The sequence below is a fragment of the Oryctolagus cuniculus genome, chromosome 6 (genome assembly GCF_051225735.1).
Source record: "Oryctolagus cuniculus isolate XC-2025 breed Fujian yellow rabbit chromosome 6, ASM5122573v1, whole genome shotgun sequence".
NCBI lineage: Eukaryota > Metazoa > Chordata > Mammalia > Lagomorpha > Leporidae > Oryctolagus > Oryctolagus cuniculus.
In genome coordinates this window covers 160,480,227-160,499,810 of record NC_142872.1, presented here as the reverse complement: position 1 = coordinate 160,499,810, position 19,584 = coordinate 160,480,227, and the positions used below count along the sequence as shown (strand labels likewise).

General features: G+C 53.0%; 1 protein-coding gene across 4 annotated transcripts in view; it reads left to right on the top strand.

Annotated features, from left to right (window-relative positions):
* ZFAT (zinc finger and AT-hook domain containing) overlaps positions 1-19,584 on the top strand; it is a 205,569-nt gene that overhangs the window by 120,088 nt on the left and 65,897 nt on the right. For all 4 annotated transcript variants that reach the window (XR_016236025.1, XR_016236026.1, XM_070075863.2 and 1 more), the window contains one exon: positions 6,260-6,348. Coding sequence is in view for 2 of the 4 variants with exons in the window: in XM_070075863.2 (XP_069931964.2) it covers positions 6,260-6,348 (89 nt within the window). In the remaining 2 variants the exon portion in view is untranslated. Of the gene's footprint in view, positions 1-6,259; positions 6,349-19,584 lie in introns of those variants that run through there.

The following is a 19,584-nucleotide window of genomic DNA, read 5'->3' as shown; positions in this document are numbered from 1 at the left end:
TCTTAGCACTGTCTCCACCTGCTTGTCATGTGGCTGGTCCTCCTCATCCTCCCCTCTCAGCCTGACATCAGCCCAGCCCCTGCCCTGGCCTAGTGGTTTGTGATTATTCTTGGCATGCTTGCTGGCTGTCCACTTTGATAATGAGCTCCAGGAGTCCAAGGGCCTTGCTCCCTGTTGTCCCTAGGGGCCGCTCAGTGATGCTCACAGAGTGGCTGGACGTGGCCAGCCCAGTGGCTTTGGTGCGGGTCCTTTCTGCTCCCTGCTCCCTGGCCTTCCTGCTGACATCCTGTCCGTGTTCCTCACTGCCACCCCAACTCCTGCGGATGGGCTTGCTTGCAGCTTCCATCCGCAGAGTGAAAACTCAGCCATAGCTGTTCCAGTGTGTCTCGCCCCCTGCCCGGCTGCTCAGATTCCTGGCTCAGCGTGGGTCGCTTGTCCACGGTGGCTGGAGGGGGGGGATGGTGGGCAGGGCCATGTCGGTGGCTCGCTGTGACCTGCTGATTAGGGAGAGGGACAGACCTGTGGCTGAGCAGACCTCAAAGGAGGAGCTGCATGCCCTCCTGCAGTGCCCAGACTTCCAGGCCCTCAGGACCCTGAGGTTCCCACCACCTTCCAGGTGGCAGGCAGCCAACCGCAGGTGAATGACCTCGCTGCTTTGGTGATTAAGGCCTTTGGATACTGCAGTGGATACTGGTGACAGCTGAAGCAGAGACCACTGCCAAGAGGCCAGAAGCCTGGCAGGGGTGAAAGATGATGACAACAATATAAATCAAGAAATGTGTTCGGGCTGGTGTTGTGGTACAGTGGGTTAAACCACCTCCTGGGATGCTGGCATCCGTGTGCAAGCTGGTTCGAATCTCAGCTGCTCCACTTCCTATGCAGTTCCCTACTAGCACCTGGGAAAGCAGCAGAAGACGGCCCAAGTGCCTGAGCACCCTGCCACCCATGCGGGAGACCTGGGTAAAGCTCCTGGCTTCACCGGCCCAGCCCGGACAATTGCGGCCATATGGGGAGTGAGTCAGCAGATGGAAAATGTCTCTCTCTCCCTCTCTCCATGACTCTGCCTTTCAAAGTAAAATAAATAATATTTTTTTTTGGCCAGCACTGCGGCTCAATAGGCTAATGCTCTGCCTTGCGGCGCCGGCACACCGGGTTCTAGTCCTGGTCGGGGTGCCGGATTCTGTCCCGGTTACCCCTCTTCCAGGCCAGCTCTCTGCTGTGGCCTGGGAGTGCAGTGGAGGATGGCCCAGGTCCTTGGGCCCTGCACCCCATGGGAGACCGGGAGAAGCACCTGGCTCCTGGCTTTGGATCAGCGTGGTGCGCCGGCCGCAGTGGCCATTGGAGGGTGAACCAACAGTAAAGGAAGACCTTTCTCTCTGTCTCTCTCTCTCACTGTCCACTCTGCCTGTCAAAAATAAAATAAAATAAATTTTTTTTTAAAGATTGACTTGTTTCTAAGAAAGTCAGAGTTACTGAGAGAGGAGGAGATACAGAGAGAGATCTTCATCTTCCATCCACCCGTTCACTCTCCAGATGGCTGCAAATGTCTGGGCTGGGCCAGGCTGAAGGCAGGAGGCAGGAGCTTCATTCCATTCGTTCTGGTCTTCCACGTAGGTGCAGCGGCCCAAGGACCTGGGCCACCTTTGGCTGCTTTTCCCAGGCCATTAGCAGGGAGCTGGATCGGAAGTGGAGCAGCCTGGACTAGAACCAGCACCCAGACCGGATGCCAGCATCACAGGCAGTGGCTTTACTCTCTAGGCAGCAATGCTGGCCCCCATAAATAAATCTTAAAAAACAAAACAAAACAAAACAACAGAAAAACAAAAAGAACATGGATACTGTGTCACAGTGGCAGCACGACAAAGTGTCATAATGGGAAAATTGTGAAAGTGAAAATACAAAATACAAATATGGAGATGCCGTAAGCAGAGGAGTGCTTGAGCTGAGTCAGGGGGTGGGGGGATCCTAAGCAGGATGACTTTTGGAAGGGTTGAGGGAGATGCAGCCAGCAGAGCTCGGGCCCCAGCGAGCCCTGGGGGCTGGAGTGGGGTGGGTGTGTCTGCAGTGGACAGGGTGTGGCAGGACCTGAGCTCAGAGAGTCACATGGAGCCCATCCCCCGGGTCTGGCAGCCCTGGGAGGCCTTGGGAGCAGCTGCTGGGGCGGGGCTGAAGGCCTCTGGTGCTGTCACAGCTCCCGTTTCCCACAGCTTTACTGCCGCTTGCCCTGCTCTGCTTTTACCGTTTTTGTTTTTGGTGTATTATTTTTGGCCGGCTTAATGAGAACCGAGGCGTTTGCTTGTTGAGACAAACAGGGAGGTGGAAAGTGGCAGGAGAGAAGGCACTGTCCGCAGCGTCCCTGGGTCGCCGTGGTGGGGAGGGCCCACCCCACCCCACCCCACCCCACCCCACCCCACCCCACCCCACCCCAGTCCTGTCTGCACCCCTGGCCTTGCTTCCTAAGGGGTACTTTTTAGGTGTCTGCAGGCCTGGTGCCCCAGGCTGCCCCTGTAGCAGCCGGGTGACCGCTCCACTTTCTAACAGGGCCTGGGGCCACACAGGGCAAAGCTGCACAGAGCCGGAAAGAGAGCACTCCCTGCCGCTGGCCTCCAGGGCGGTTGCACAGGGCAGCTGTCTGTGTGACAGACAGGTTGAGTGGCACAGACACAGGGATGCTGCTGCGTGATTTTCACACACACACACGCACACACACACACCCCATGGAAACTGTGCTGCGTTCTTAGGCTCTGATTCTCCTGTGTCTGTGAGTGACTGGGGTGCAAGTGCAGGCCCTGGCGAGTCCTGCTTGTGTGGCCTGCCGGGCTTTGGTGCACAGTGAGGCTGCAGCCACTGAGGCCTGGTGCAGCGCAGGGGGCCGTACGGTCCGGTAGGTACAGCTAGACTGTGTGCTGTGGGAGAAAGGGGTTGACTTTGGAAAGGCAACCTCTCTTCCTCCTTGTGATGTTTTCCTTTTCCTGGGATCTGTGGGGTCTGCACCCGGCACACAGACATTCGATGCCGGCCCCCGGCCCTTTGAGGTCCATCAGCCCGCCTGATCTCCCCAGGCCGTTCCCGGGTAGCTCTCTTGATCAGAAACATCCAGGATCGTCTCCAGGCACTACTGCTGTTTCATGATGCGTCGTGGATCATCAGTCCGTTATCTTAATCCGGCAGCCCAGGACTAAGCAAGTGCTCTCCCAGGCCCCCTGGACAGGGGCTGCCGAGAGCACTGAGCTGCCACCAGGCCCTGCAGGCTCGCTGGGGCACGGCGGTCGGCGCTGCCCCCTTTCCCATCTCAGAACCAGAGAGTGGTGCCAAGGGTGCTCCCGATCGCCAGCGAGGCGGTCCCCTTGCTTCCCGTCAGGGCTGCATCTTCCACTCGTTGGTCCAAGTGTTTGATGACGAGTGGCGAGACTGTCACCTTGGAGGACGGTTCTGTCTGCTTTCCTCCCCCCACTGGGCTGGTTTGGAACCCAACACCGCTTTGTTCAGGCTTCTTGGCTCCGTGGTGTTGTGTTTATGAGTCAGAGGCTGGTGCCGAAGTGGACGTAGTGGAGTTTATACTGAAATGTGTGGAAGTGTGGGGTAGTACAGCTGGAAAAAGTTGACCTTTAAGAAAAAGTCGTGAGTGCTCTTTTTATAACTTGAATGCCTTGAGAAGTTTTCACTCTGCTCTGGACTTGCTGAATTGGTAAAATCCAGGGTTTGGGCTTCATTTACCTTGAGTGATAGATACAACCATACAGCTGTAGCACTGAGATGTGTATGATGTGTGTATCCACTTGTTGCTCCCATTGTGTGATATACAGTTCATTTTAATGAAATACATGGCATCTGTTCACTGTGTGCATACGTGCAGATTCTGGGGGTATCCAGATGTGGGCAGCTGGCAGCAGCCTCTGCCTCGAGAGCAGGTGGGTTCAAGGCAGAGTCAGGAAACAAGCCAATGGCCAGTGGCCAGTAGGGACATGCAGAGGGGCTGAGGGGCTGGCTCTTAGCCCAAGTCCTGGAGATGTTATTCAACTTGAGCTTGAGTTAAGGCAAAGAAAGGTCAATGCCGAGGCTGGTGCTGTGGCTCACTAGGCTAATCCTCCACCTGTGGCGCTGGCACCCCGGGTTCTAGTCCTGGTCTGGGTGCCAGATTCTGTCCCGGTTGCCCCTCTTCCAGGCCAGCTCTCTGCTGTGGCCCGGGAAGGTAGTGGAGGATGGCCCAAGTGCTTGGGCCCTGCACCCACATGGGACCCCAGGAGGAAGCACCTGGCTCTTGGCTTAGGATCGGCGCAGTGCACCTGCTGTGGTGGCCATTTGGGGGGTGAACCAAAGGAAGAAAGACCCTTCTCTCTGTCTCTCTCACTAACTCTGCCTGTAAAAAATAATAAAAAGAAAAAAAGAAAAGTCAATGCCGAAAGGCAGTGAACCCCGGCACTGACAATGTTTGCAAAGGCTGGGGAGTCTGAGGTCACACAGGCCAGGAGTTCTGTGTGACAGAGCCCAAGCACAGAAGGACAGGCACAAGAGGAAGTTGGAAGGTGTGTTGGTTGGAGGGAGTTCTGATTCTAGAGAGATTTTTGTGCCAGGCCCTGGAACTTCAATGTCATTCTACAATGGGCATCACTGGTGGGTTATACAGGAGAGCTCAGGATGGTTTATGCTGTCCGTCATCTGGACGGAGGATGGGGAGCTGGGATGGATGAATGACAGGGGGATGGGAGGGTTGCATGAAGGCAAGGAAACCTTAGGAGCTTTTGCAGTTGACTGAGGAAAGCAGTGAGGTGAAAAGAATACTGTGGAAATAGTGGAATTAGGACTAGACATAGACCACAGGCATGGGAAGAGGAGATGAGACCACGTGCTGAGAGTGATGTGAGTGAAAGGGCTGTAGCAATGTTGAGAAAGGGCCAGCAGGTGTCTGATTTGGGTGATCACGTGAATGACAGACAGGGAAGGCTGGAGGTAGAAGCTGTTTGGTGAGGAACACAGTGAGTCCAGCTTAGGAGGTGTGGGACAGCGAAGTGGCCAGTCCTGCGGGCGGTTGGTCACTCAAGTCCCAGGTTCAGGGAAGAGTTCAGAGTGGAAGGTGCAGATTTTGGCTTCAAGGTTTACAGAAGCCCGTAAGGGAGAGTGTTACATGCAAGGAGATCGCAGAGCAAGAAGAATGTGGCTGGAGCACCGTGGAGCATCGGTGTGTGAAAGCTGGCTGCCCGGGGGGCTGCCCCGGCGATACTCGGAATCCATACTTGGGGAGGTCCAGGAGGCGGCAGTGCTGTGGCTTCAGAGGACAGAATTCCTGGAGCGCGGATGATCAGCACCGCTGGGTGGATTCAAACAGTAGAAGAGGGACTCAAGGCCTTTCCTGGCTCGGCACCGTGGGTTCATTGGTGACCTTGTTGAGAACACAGTTTGCAGTTTGTTTCCTCGGGTTTGAGAGCGCATAGACGAGCAGAAGGGGATGCAGCTGTTGGCAGCGTTACTCGGCCTGAGGAGCCAGTGTTCTGGGGAGCCGGGCTACAGGGCCCGAGGACGCTCGCACGCCTAGAAGCGGCTCGTGGAGCAGTTTACTGCAGGGGCAGAGGGTTGCACAGGTCTGTATGATTGCAAGTTGACAATGAGGAGTGAATATGCTGTGTGCCCGTGTATGCCCATTGCTTTGTTTTCACGTGTGGGCCTGCCAGAGACAGCCACGTTTTACGTTTCTCTGTAGTTTGCTTTCTAGCTTTCCCTCAGAATCACCATTTCCACTCCTGCCAGCATTAGGAGCTGTCACAGATCCTGCCCCTTCCTGAGGGTCACTCTGGTCCTGGGGTGGCGACTGAGTGCCTCAGTGAGATCCCCAGGCCCTTTTGGTTCTGGCGCGCTCTCTCCAGTCGGCTCTGGACTCAGTGCAGCCCTCACACGGTATTCCACAAGGAGGCTGCAGCCGCTCCACTTTCCTGACCACCCCATGGTCCAGTCCTCTGGGCTGCTCCCCTCCCCTCCAGACTGTGGGGCTCACCTGGCTCTTTACAGGAGCCTGTGTGGGTGCCGTTGCTTGTGGGGCCTCAACAGCTCGAGCTGGCCGACCCCCCCCCCCCAGCTCCCGTCTGCGCCCACTGCTGAAGACTGAGCCTCCTGCCTCGCACCTGTGCCCCCCTGTCAACTCCCCAGGACGGCGGGACTCCTTCCCAGCAGGGGACAGGACTGTGTGCCTGGCTCTGTGCTGTAACTCCTCGCCCACAGGGCTGCCGGCCTGGCGACACTCACCTTGTCCTCTGCTTCTTTGCAGGGAAGCAGTTTAAGTGCACAGTGTGTGACTACACGGCGGCCCAGAAGCCCCAGCTGCTGCGGCACATGGAGCAGCATGCCTCCTTCAAGGTGAGAGGATACGGCGTGGGCAGGGTGGGGTGGTTGTGTGGGAGGCCAGAGGCTTCCCTTCTCAAGGTGAGGGTGGAGGGAGCCTGTGTTCAGTAGCCATTGGGGTTACCCTCACTCCCGGGCCAGTCCCTGGTCATGTGGGGCTGAGGCCTGTGCAGTCAGGGCGCTCTGTCCACGTGGGTAGCATCGCTCTGACGCCAAGTCAGAGAACAGGGTGAGAGTTTGCAGATGGAGGAAAAGGTCTCCTATCCTAAACACCTGCCATGATGGAGAGGAAAGGGTGTGGTACGTCGGATCCTGGATTAGCTCAGGTGAACTGAGAAGCAGGTGTCACGTGCCCACCTGGGAGGCGTTGTGAGAGCAGGGGTAGCACTCAGGAGTCACCAGCCCAGTCCCCAGCATGCAGCAAGGGGTCCAGGTGGCTCCCTGCTTTCCTTCAATACCTGTAATTGAGTGTTCTTCAGTGTGGGTGCTCATAGCCTTGTAGCCAGTGCTGACGGTGTGGTTACTGGTAACAAGCACCATGGTCCAGTAACTTGTTCTGTAAAGAGTCCTGCTCAGCACTTGGCCGGCCTTGCCCTTTAAACTGATGATACTGCCGACGCTGGTGCACGCACATGGAGGTGCGGTCATCGAGATCTGCAAACAGGCTGCTCTAAGGCGGTTTTTGAAACTGTGCCTACCGCTAAACTCAGAGAATCATGGAAGGTCGAGGGGCTGTTGGCCACCACACTCCCAGCCTGCCCGGCCTGAGTGTCGTGTGCTGGCTCCAGGCAGGAACTTCGTGTCCATCAACGCTCATCCCCGCTGCGTTTCCATCTGTTTGATCATGAAGAACTGGAAGCGCAGAAGGCAGCCGGTCACCTGGGGGTCTTTAGTGCCTTGCGTATGCGCAGACCTCGGCCGCTGAGATGACTGTGCCCACCACTTCCCAACAGCCAGCTCTTCTCAGGCCCAGAACAGCCTGGCAGGAGATGCGTTCCATGGTTTCTCCTCGCGCAGTTGAGGCCCTACGTGTGAGCAGCAAGGGCCTCTAGGATTTCATGTCCACACCGTGAAGGAGGCAGAAGGTGGACTTCATCCTCTCCCAGTCTAGCACCTTGAGCGTTGTGTCTTTTGTCACTCATGGGCACAAGGCTGTTGATGATGCACTGTGGGGAGCAACTCGGACTAGACTGTTACTGGAATTAAGACTTATTCTATGCATCTGCTCTCCCACAATATGGCGTTGAGAAGGGAGTAACAACTTCTACGCAGCTGCCTCTCGCCAACTTGAGTGATGACCTGCAGGAGCTGATCCTGCTCCTGATTGGAGGAGAGCAGCGTACTCGGCGTGTGGGTAGCAGAGTTGGGATTGGTGGAAGAGGACTATAAAGGAGGAGAGAGACAACATGCACCAGGAACACCTGAAGGAACACTTGTGCAGCCCCCGAGAGAGCCGGCCGGCGGTGTGCCGCTCCCCCGTGGAAGTGGGGAAAGTGGCAGGGGGAACCGCCCTTCCACGGAGGTGGAAGGGTCGGTAGCCAACCCGGGAAGAACCAGCAGCAAACCTGGGAAGGGCCGAGCAGGCAAAAGAACAGCGCAGGGTCCTGTGTCGTTCCTCCGTGAAGAGGGGGAGTGACATAATGGTGCCGTGACTCCGATATGAAGCCTAGGCAGGGTTTAGTGTCGTTCCTCCGCAAAGAGGGGGAGTGACATAATGGTGCCGTGACTCGGATAGGAAGCCTAGGAGACATAATGGTGCCATGACTCGGATAGGAAACCTAGGAGGGAAGAAACGGGAAGAAGCGGGAAAATACCGGAGAGAGAGACTAGCGAAGAGCTTAGGGAAAAGCCGGATGGAAAAAGTGCTGGAAGAAGTTAGGATTGAAAGCGAAAGTGAAAGCTGGAGGAAACATAGACTCGGATGCGGACTATGGCGGGGAAGCTAGGAGATTAAAAGCGAAAGTGAAAGCTAGAACAAACAGACTCGGATAAGGACTGTGGGGAGAAGCCAGGAGAAATGAGAGGGGAATATTGTTGGAAGAAAACTTAGGGAAACATACCGGGTAGAGAAAAATGTTAGGGAAAATGAAGCTGCGGGGGCAGGCTGAGGCGGAGACGTAAGCTAGCTTGGGATTCGTCAAGTCAGCCCGGGGAGCAAAAGGCGAAAAGCTAAAACCAGAGGCGGAGACGCGTAAGCTAGGTTGGAATCCGTCAGATTAGCCCGGGGAGCAAAAGACTGGAAGCCAAACCGAAGTGGAGACGTGAGCTAGGTTGAATTCGCCAGGTTAGCCCCGGGGAACTTAGATTGAATACCGGTGGCAGAAACGTGAGCTAGGCTGTGTGATTCGCGGAAGCCGCCGCGTGCAGAGAGAGCGCGCGGGGCGCGAATAGATAGGGAACGCGGGGCTAGTGCGGAGGCCGTGGTGCCAGCGTGAAGGGCGCAGAGACCACGGAGTGCGCGTGAAGCCGGGAAGCCCCGCAGAGCCGGGAAGCCGCCGCGGGGCGAGGCGCCAAGAAGCAGCCTCGGGGCGGGCGCCGGGAAGCCTCGGGGATAAGAGAAACAGAAGTTTAGAAGTAAAATGAGAGAAATAGGAATGCTGGCAGATAGAAGTAAAATAGGAGAGATAGGAATGCCCGGAGATAGAGAAATAGAGAAAAATAAGGCCTCCCCACAACACGGCAATGAGAGAGTTTGGATTCGGTCTGCCTGATTAGGAAGACGATAAGCACCTGTGGGCAGCTGCAGGTCACCGAAGACAGGCACGTTATCAACACCAATAAGTCTCCCCACAAGACGGCAATGAGAAGGCTTGGATTCGGTTTGCCTGATTGGTAGGGCTTGTAAGCACCTGCAGGCAGTTCTAGCAGAGCAGAGCATGCGCTGCAGGGCACCGAACACAGGCACACATCAGCGCCTAAAAACCTCCTCACAACATGGCGAAGAGAGGACCCGGATTCGGTTTGCCTGATTGGTAGGGCTTGTAAGCACCTGTGGGCAACTCTAGCAAGCAGAGCAGAGTGTGTGCCACGGGGCACCGAAGACAGGCGCGTATCAACGCCAAAAATAAAAAGAAAGGGGGAATTGTGGGGAGCAACTCGGACTAGACTGTTACTGGAATTAAGACTTATTCTATGCATCTGCTCTCCCACAATATGGCGCTGAGAAGGGAGTAACAACTTCTATGCAGCTGCCTCTCGCCAACTTGAGTGATGACCTGCAGGAGCTGATCCTGCTCCTGATTGGAGGAGAGCAGCGTACTCGGCGTGTGGGTAGCAGAGTTGGGATTGGTGGAAGAGGACTATAAAGGAGGAGAGAGACAACATGCACCAGGAACATCTGAAGGAACACCTGTGCAGCCCCCGAGAGAGCTGGCCGGCGGTGTGCCGCTCCCCCGTGGAAGTGGGGAAAGTGGCAGGGGGAACCGCCCTTCCACGGAGGTGGAAGGGTCGGTAGCCAACCCGGGAAGAACCAGCAGCAAACCCGGGAAGGGCCGAGCAGGCAAAAGAACAGCGCAGGGTCCTGTGTTGTTCCTCCGTGAAGAGGGGGAGCGACATAATGGTGCCATGACTCCAATATGAAGCCTAGGCAGGGTTTAGTGTTGTTCCTCTGCGAAGAGGGGGAGCGACAATGCACGGGTTTTTTTTGTTTTTTTTTTTTTTCAAGTTTTATTTACTGGGGCCGGTGCTGTGGCACAGTGGGTAAAGCCACTGCCAGCAGTGCCAGCATCCCACTTGGGCACCAGTTTGAGTCCTGGCTGCTCTGCTTCATTTCCAGCTCTCTGCTGTGGCCTGGGAAAGCAGTAGAAGATGGCCCAAGTCCTTGGGCCCCTGCACCCATGTGGGAGACCTAGAAGAAGCTCCTGGCTCCTGGCTTTGGATCAGCTCCAGCCATTGCGGCCAACTGGAGAGTGAACCAGTGGATGGAAGATCACTCTCTCTCTGTAGCTCTGCCTTTCAAATAAATAAATAAATCTTTAAAAACAAACAAACAAAAGATTATTTGTTTGAGAAGTAGAGTTATGGACTGAGAGAGGGAAAGACAGAGAGAAAGGTCTTCCATCCACTGGTTCAAAATGGCCACAATGGCCAGAGTGGAGCCTATCCAAAGCTAGGAGCCAGGACCTTCTTTTGGGTCTCCTACATGGGTAAAGAGTCCCAAGCACTTGGGCCATCTTCCACTGCTTTCCCAGTCATAAGCAGAGAGCCTGATTCAGAGAAGAGCAGCTGGGACATGAACTGGCATCCATGTGTCCGGCGTTGCAGGCAGAGGCTTAGCCTACTATGTCATAGCACCGGCCCTTATGAATGGCTTTTAACATGTATCCTTGTGGATGGACACGAGTTTCTTGCTGGGACCCACACATCACTTGCTAGGACTGTCACAGTCTGAATCCTGGAAGTTCTTCAGTGCTACACACGTGTCGTGCATCAATAAAATGAAGAGCTTTATTTCGCATTTTGCAGTGCATAGATGTGTTTCCTTGGGTCTCTAAGTTTTCTTAGACCAGTACAATTATTACGCCAGAGAACGGAGAGCCAAGGAGGCTCCCACTTGATGAGTGAGATGCTTGGGCCGGTGAGGTTAATTATTTTCCTAACGACTCCAGAATTGGAGTCACACCTTGGTTTTCGGTTTTTGAAAATATTTATTTATTTATTTGAAAATCAGAGTTACAGAGAGAGTGAGTGAGTGAGTGAGAGAGATATCATCCATCTGCTGGTTCACTCCCCAGCTGGCTGCAACAGCCGTGGCTGAACCAGGCCCGAAGTCAGGAGCCCGGAGCTTCAGCCTGGTTTCCCACGTCAGTGGCAGGGGCCCAGCCACTTGGGCCATATTCTGCTGCTTTTCCCAGGCCATTAGCAGGGAGCTGGATGGGAAGCGGAGCAGCCAGGACGCGAACCAGCACACACACCGGTTGCTGGCATTGCAGGTGGCGTGGCTTTACCCGCTACGCCACAACACAGCCCCTCCGCCCACCTCCTTGGTTTCCAGTGTGGACGTCTGTGTTTCCTAACCAGCCACAGCTGAAACAGTTGGTCTCCCCTGGAACCCTCATTATTGCTTCCTAAGATTGTGGGCTGTTTGTCTTGGGTGCAGAGGAGGTGAATTTGGGGCCTGGTTTTAGTCAGGGGGCAGTGACCTGTGGTCATTTCCTGCCATCACACTGTTGGCACCCAGTGCCGGGCCCTGGTGCTACTGCACTGGGCTAGGCCTCAGGTCATGGCTAGTTTCTCTTGGGCTCCCTGTGGCTTTGGACTTCCTCCCGCACCTGGTGCTCCCACGCCTGAGTGGGAAGCACTGAACCCAGCCTTGTTGCTCTTGCCCTACAAGTTGGAGTACATCTTCACTGCAAATTAATTGAGAAGAATGAAATTCCTTCCTCTTGTCCAGGCAGTAGCCCTCACCCGCTCCCTGTCTCCACCCCATCCTGTCCGTGTGCAAGCTTCCTGTGCTGCCGTGACAAATCACCACCAGTGATTCGTCACTGTATCGGTTACACGCGTTTGTTTCCGTGTGGTTCTGACGCTCAGAAATCCGTACTCTGCACCATACTGGTCAGATTGTATAAATCTTTGGCCTGAAGATCCCACGTGGGCCTCTGGGTGAAAACGAGGGTGTTGTCAGGGCCGCCCTGCTTTCTGCAGGCTCCAGGGGAAGTGCGCACCCCCTTTCCTGGCTCCTGCAGGCTCCAGGGGAAGTGCACACCCCCTTTCCTGGCTCCTACAGGCTCCAGGGAAGTGCGCACCCCCTTTCCTGGCTCCTGCAGGCTCCAGGGGAAGTGCGCACCCCCTTTCCTGGCTCCTGCAGGCTCCAGGGAAGTGCGCACCCCCTTTCCTGGCTCCTACAGGCTCCAGGGGAAGTGCGCACCCCCTTTCCTGGCTCCTGCAGGCTCCAGGGGAAGTGCGCACCCTCTTTCCTGGCTCCTGCAGGCTCCAGGGGAAGTGCGCACCCCCTTTCCTGGCTCCTAGAGCTGCTGCTTCACTGGGCTTGCGGCCCTTCCTCCCACCCTGCGCGCATCAGTGCTTCCCTCCATCACGTCTCCTCTGACTCCCCCTTCCACCGCCTCTTCCATCCCTCAGGACCTCGTGGAGCCCTCGGGGTCACCCACCTATCCCACGGTAGTGTGCTTGTACCAGAGTCAGCTGATTGACTACTGAATGCCACCCGCCAACCCCGGTGCTTTTGAGCTGGGAGGAGGGAAGTCTGTGCAGGTTCCTGGGCTGGGGGTGCATGTCTCCTCAGGGGCACTGTTCTGCCCACCACGCCCCCCGCCGGTTTCCTTTGTTCTTCTGTGGTAGATCGTTTTCATCAAGGTTAGAAGATACATAGCACACACACGTTTCTTATCTGTAGCATGAGGCATCAGATTTTATTTATTTTTTAATATTTATTCACTTATTTGAAAGGAGAATTACCGAAAGGGAGAGGGAGAGACAGAGATTTCTTCCATCCTCTGATTCACTACCCTAGTGGCTGCAACAGCCAGAGCTGGGCTGATCTGAAGCGAGGAGCCAGGAGCCTCCTGTGGGTCTCCCACGTGGGGCAGGACCCCAAACACCTGGGCCGTCCTCCACTGCTTCCCCAGGCCAACAGCAGGGAGCTGGAAGACCTCGCTCTTGCTCTCGCTCTCTGCCTCTGCCTCTCTGTAACTCTATCTTTCAGATACATAAATAAATCTTAAAAAAAAAAAAAAAAAAGAATCCTGAAGCAATCACCTATTGCAGTTGGCGTCACGATAAAACCAGTTTGCTTTAGATCTAGATGAATAATTTCCTGTATATGCTTTGTGCCAGAAAAATGCTATAATAAAGGCAGATCCCGATATTGCTTTTTAAAATTACATTTTCCTTTGCATATTAATTTTACAAAGAAAATCTGTATCCACCAAAGAAGACTTGGAAAATGTTTGTGGATTGCTTTCCCCTGGAAGTTTTGGATGCATTTTTATTTTATTTATTTTTATTTTATTTTATTTTATTTTTTTATTTTTGACAGGCAGAGTGGACAGTGAGAGAGAGAGAGAGAGAGAAAGGTCTTCCTTTTTGCCGTTGGTTCACCCTCCAAAGGCTGCCGCGGCTGGTGCACTGCAGCCGGCGCACCATGCTGATCCGATGGCAGGAGCCAGGTACTTCTCCCGGTCTCCCATGGGGTGCAGGGCCCAAGTACTTGGGCCATCCTCCACTGCACTCCCGGGCCACAGCAGAGAGCTGGCCTGGAAGAGGGGCAACCGGGACAGAATCTGGCGCTCCGACCAGGACTAGAACCTGGTGTGCCGGTGCTGCAAGGCGGAGGATTAGCCTAGTGAGCCGCGGCACCGGCCAGCATTTTTATTTAATGATTTATTTATTTATTTGGAAGGCATAGTTACAGAGAGACAGAGGCAGAGAGAGAGAGAGAGAGAGAGAGAGGTCTTCTATCTGTTGGTTCACTCCCCAAATGGCTGCAATGGCTGGAGCTGAGCTGATCCAAATCCAGGAACCAGGAGCCAGGAGCTTCTTCCAGGTCTCCCACATGAGTGCAGGGGCCCAAGCCCTTGGGGTATCTCCTACTGCTTTCCGAGGCCATCAGCAAGGAGCTGGATTGGAAATGGAGCAGCCGGGGCTCGAACCAGCACCCATATGGGATGCTGGCACCACAGGCAGGCAGATGCTTAACCCACTGTGCCACAGCACTAGCCCCTGGATGCATTGTTTTTCAGAGAGGGTTGAGGTCATTGTGTAGGTAGCTTTGTGTGACGGCCACTAGGGCACCAGATTTCCTGCTGATAAAGCTGTTTGATGGGTCGTAGGCTTTGCTGGGAATCCTTTGCTTCTAGGGGAGCGAGTGTAGCCCCCAGGAACAGGCAAGGCCTGAGGGCCTGCATGCAATTACCAGTGCCGCCTTTCTAGATCAGCGTCTCAAGCTGTTCTCATTTCACAGAAATATGTTTGTTATTTAATGGCTGCTGAAGGAGAAGCACCGTTCCTTAGTCAGCCATGTCCCTTGTAATTGGGTAGTTCGGCTGTTCTCGGTTTTGCTCTTGTGAGTAACCCTGTGATGAGCATCGTCGTGCAAAGGGCTACAGAATGCCCGGAATTCACCGGTGGTGGTGGGGTCCTCTGCACGTCCTGCAGCTGTGATTATCCTGCATCCCCTGGGGTGTGGCTGTCACCTCTCACCTGACACGGGTGCGGGAGGAGGTCCCTGGACAAGATGGACGGCTGTGAAGCAGGCCAGGAATAGTCTCATGTCTTGCTGTTCTGCTCTTTGCCTTCTTGCTGATAGACAAGCCCACACACCCCATGTGAGGCCGCGAGGCTGCTTGCAGGGAGCGCGTGGGGCTCTCCTCCTTGTCTGGCGCCAGGACACGTGGTTCTGTTGGTGAAATGTTCTCAGTGGTGGAGCTGGCTGACGCAGACACAGGCAGCCTCCTTGTCCACGAATCCAAAGTGACTCCAGTTAACAGGGACACTCGAGGGCTCCTGTTTTGCCAAGCCGCGTGTATACTTTCTTGTCATTGTCCCCTAAATAATACATTGTAGCAATGATAAGTTGCTTCAAAAATTTGTGGAAAATGGAGTTGGAAAATAAGTTCATGTTGGTTCAAAATCATTTCTGAAATCTTAGCTTAGTTTTTTTTTTGTACTATGCATTTCCCATGAACTTTGAAAGGCCCCTCATTTTCCATAGGATTTGCATTGCGTTAGGTGTTGCAAGTGATCTAGGGATGATTTAAAGTGTACAGGAGGAAGTGTGTAGGTTATATGCAAATATGATGCCATTTTATATAAGGGGCTTGCTTACCTGTGGATTAAGAAAATTATTTTAAAATTTTATTTTGGGGCTAGTGTTGTGGCATAGTGTGTTGAGCCATTTCCTGTGATGCCAGCATCCCATATGGGCATTAGTTCAAGTCCCAGCTGCTCCACTTCCAATCCAGCTCCCTGCTAATATGCCTGGGAGAGCAGCAGAAGATGGCCCAAGTCCTGTGTCCCCGTACTCACGTGGGAGACCCAGGTGGAATTTCAAGGCTTCTGGCTTCAGCCTGGCCCAGCCATGACTGTCGCAGCCACTTGGGGATTAAACCAGTGGATGGAAGATCCTCTCTCTCTCTCTCTCTCTCTCTCTCTCTCTTGACTCTGCCTTTAAATAAGTAAATAAATCTTTAAGGATTTATTTCACTTGAGAGAGCTCTGGTTTGTGGATTCACTCACCAAATGCTTGCGATGGCTGTGCCTGCACCAGTGCTGCAGCCAGGGGCTGAGAACGGCATCCAGGCCTCCTGCATGGTGTCGCAGGAACTGGCTCACTTGGGCCATCAGTGCCGCCTCCCAGGGTCTGCACTAGCAGAAGGCTGGTGACGGGAGCCAGAGGTGGGGGTCGAGCCCAGGCACCCTGATCTGGGATGTATGGTTTCCTACTTGCCAGGCCGAACACCCAGCCTGCGTCTGCGGGTTCTGCTGTCCACAGGGGTCCTGGAGCCAGTCCTCTGCTGGTACCACAGGGTGGCCTTAGGAATGAGTTTGAGCACTATTTATATGTACAATTCACCGGGATCCACACAGCCTGTGAAACTGGATTGTAATTACTGGTTCTGAAAAAGAGCAGTTGTGCTGTTTTTTCTCCTGTCCTGAGAGATGTTGAGGTTGGGGTGAGTAGTGCCGGTGAGAGAGAAGCAGGGGAGAGGTATTCATAGATGCATGTCAGAGGGAGGTCAGGTCAGGGCCTGCATCACAACCTCATACAAAATGCGTCTTCAGATCTCCCTTGTTAGCTGATTTGGGATTATTTCCTGATAGCTCTGTGAACTTGATTGATTGGCCCATTCTCTCTAGGAAATGATGCCAGATTTCTGTTAGCATTCTTGTTAGCTATCAAAGCCTGAGAATGGTATTTTAACATAACACTTTTCTTTTTTTAAATTTGATTTTATTTATTTGAAAGGCAGAATTACAGAGAGAGAGAGGGAGGGAGGGAAGGAAGGAGGGGGGAGGGGATAGAGAGATGGAGGGAAAGAGAGAGGAAGAAGTGGAAAGAGGGAGAAAGAGATCTTCCATCTGCTGGTTCACTCCCCAGATGACTGCAATGGCCAGGGCTGGCTGAGTCAGGCCAAAGCCGGGAGCCCAGACTCCATCTGGGTCTCCCATGTGGGTGGCAGGGGCCCAAGCAGTGGGGCCACCTTCCACTGCTCTCACGTTAGCAGGGAGCTGAATCAGAAGTGGAGCAGCTCATGGGGTTTTGGTGTCACAGGTGGGGCTTTAACCTGCTGCACCACAGTGCTGGCTCCTGTACTTTTCAAAATCCAGAAAACATACTTGATTGGACAGCTGGGATATTTTTATTTTCATATGATGTTGGCTTTTTAATACTTCTGAATGATTATCTCATATTAAAAATAAACTGCTGTGGCTGGCGCTGTGGCTCACTTGGTTAATCCTCTGCGTCTGGCGCCGGCATCCCATATGGGCACCAGGTTCTAGTCCCAGCCACTCCTCTTCCAGTCCAGCTCTCTGCTGTGGCCCGGGAGGGCAGTGGAGGATGGCCCAAGTGCTTGGGCCCTGAACCCGCATGGGAGACCAGGAGGAAGCACCTGGCTCCTGGCTTCAGGTCAGCACAGCAGCTATTTGGGGAGTAAACCAACGGAAGGAAGACCTTTCTCTCTGTCTTTCTCTCTCACTGTCTGCAACTCTACCTGTCAAATAAAAGCCCCTCCTTTGTTTTTAGAGCCAGGGTCTCCTTTGAAGAATGTGAACAATGATACAGTTATCTCAAGGGTTATTTTTGAAGCAGTTGTTGCTTTGAGGAAACAGAGCAGAAGGAGCAGCTCCCTACAGCTTAAGGCAGACTCCGCCCACAGGCTCTGTCCTGGTCAGTTGCAGGGAGGGAGAGAGAGAGAGAGAGAGAGAGAGAGCACAAGCGAGGGAGAGTGTCAGAGAGAAGAGAGATACCAATCTCCCATCTGCTAGTTCACTCCACAGATGGCCACAATAGCCAGGGCTGGACCAGCTGAAGTCAGGAGCCTGGAGCTCCATCTGGGTCTCCCACTTGTGTTGCAGGCACCCATGCACTTGAGCCATCTTCTGCTGCTTTCCCAGGTGCATTAGCAGGGAGCTGTATTAGAAACTGGAGCAGCCGGGACTCATAGAGCATGCCAGCATCTCAGGCGGCAGCTTAACCCTCTGTACCACAGCACCTGCCCCTCTTCTCTAACATTAGTCCATATCATAAGCACTTCCATTGCTGTTTCATTCCCCAAATGGTCGTGACAGCTGGAGCTGTGTCAATCCTAAGCCAGGAGCCTGGAGCTTCTTCTAGGTCTCCCACGTGGGTACAGGGGCAAGGACTTGGGCCATCTTCTACTGCTTGCCCAGGCCATAACAGAGAGCCAGATTGGAAGTGGAGCAGCTAGGTCTCAAATCAGTGTCCATATGGGATGCCCAGCACTGCAGGTGGCAGCTTTACCTGCTATGCCACAGTGCCGGCTTCAGCTTTTATTTTTTTTTTTTAAATGTATTTATTTTAAAAGTTTGAGTTAGAAAGAGAGAGAGAGAGAGAGAGAGAGAGAGAGATTCTTCCACCCGCTGATTGACTCCCCAGATGTGTGCAATGGCCTGTGCTGGGCCAAGCTGAAGCCAGGAACCAGGAGCTTCATTTGGGTCTCCCATGTGTGTGACAGGGGCCCAAACACTTGAACCATCTTCCACTGCTTTCCCCGGCCATTAGCAGGGAAGTAGATCAGAAGTGAAGAGCTAGGACACGGACCATTTCCCTTATGGGATGCCCGTGTCTCAGGTGGTGGCTTTACCTTCTTCGCCACAACACTGGCACCAGGTTTCCTTAGTTTTTAGCCTAATGTTCTTTTCCTGTTCAAGGATCCTATTAGGGTAACACATTATATTACTTGTCTTTATAGGCTTTATTTGGATTTGACACTTTCTTGGACTTTCCCTGTTTTTGATGACCTTGGAAATTTTGAGAATTACTAGTCAGATACCTTATAGAATATCTTTCTTTATTTTTTAAGAGATTTATTTATTTGAGGGGCCAGTGCTATAATGTAGTAAGTAAAGCTGCCACCTACAGTGCTGGCATCCCATATGGGCGCTGGTTCAAAAACCCTGGCTGCTCCACTTCTGAGCCAACTCCCTGCCAATAGGCTTGGGAAAGCAGTGGCAGATGGCCCAAGTCTTTGGGCCCCTGCACCCATATGGAGACCAGGAGGAAGCTCCTGACTCCCGGCTTCAGACTAGCCCAGCTCCAGCCATTGAGGCTATTTGGAGAGTGAACCAGCAGATAGAATATTTCTCTCTCTCTGCCTCTGCTTCTCCCTCTCTAACTTTGCCTTTCACATAAAAATAAATAAATATAAAATATTTATTTATTTATTTGAAAGAGTTATGAAGAGAGAGAGAGAGAGAGAGAGAAAGAGAGAGAGGAATTTACCATTTGCTGGTTTCACTCCCACATGGCTACAACAGGAGGAGCTGAGCCAAGGAGCTTCTTTTGGGTCTCCTGTGTGGGTTCAGGGCCCAGGCACTTGGGCCATCTTCTGCTGCTTTCCCTGGAGCATTAGCAGGGAGCTGGATGGGAAGTGGAGCAGCCAGGACAAGAAACTGACACACAGCTTTACTTACTACACCAGTGTGCCAGCCCCTACAGAGTATCTTTCAATTGGGATTTGATGGTCTTTAAATTATAAATTATAAATTATACCTTTCTGTGTGTCTGTTTTTCAGTGTTTCTGTAGACATTGCATTATCTTTATTGAAACACAGTCTAGTTCAGATGTTAGACAATTTCATTAATCAGATAAGAACACTAAAATGCTGAAATTTGTATTTCTCTTCTTCTTGTAGTCATGTGTGTTATTCCTACTTATGTTATAAAACTACTCAGCATATAGTGTTACTATATTTGATTTAATCTATCCATAGTTTAAAGATATTTAAAATATACAAATGACTTTTACAAAGTTTTATAATTTAAAAATTAAAAACTAAACATCAAAAAATTTAAACAGTAAATGTAAATTTATCTGTGTGCTTAGCTCTCCTGATGTTCTTCATCCCCCTGCAAGTCTGGGCTTCTACCTGACACATGTCCATGAGCTCGGAAATCTCAGCGTTTCTCCCCCGCTGGTCTTCTGGAGTGGCGCTCTCTCTCCTGTTTCTGCTTGGAAGTGCCTTGGTCTGTGTTGAAGGTGATGATTTCAGGAGCACAGCACTGAGAAGCTGTTCTAGTTTTGTCCTTCGTTGTTTCTACTCGCATCA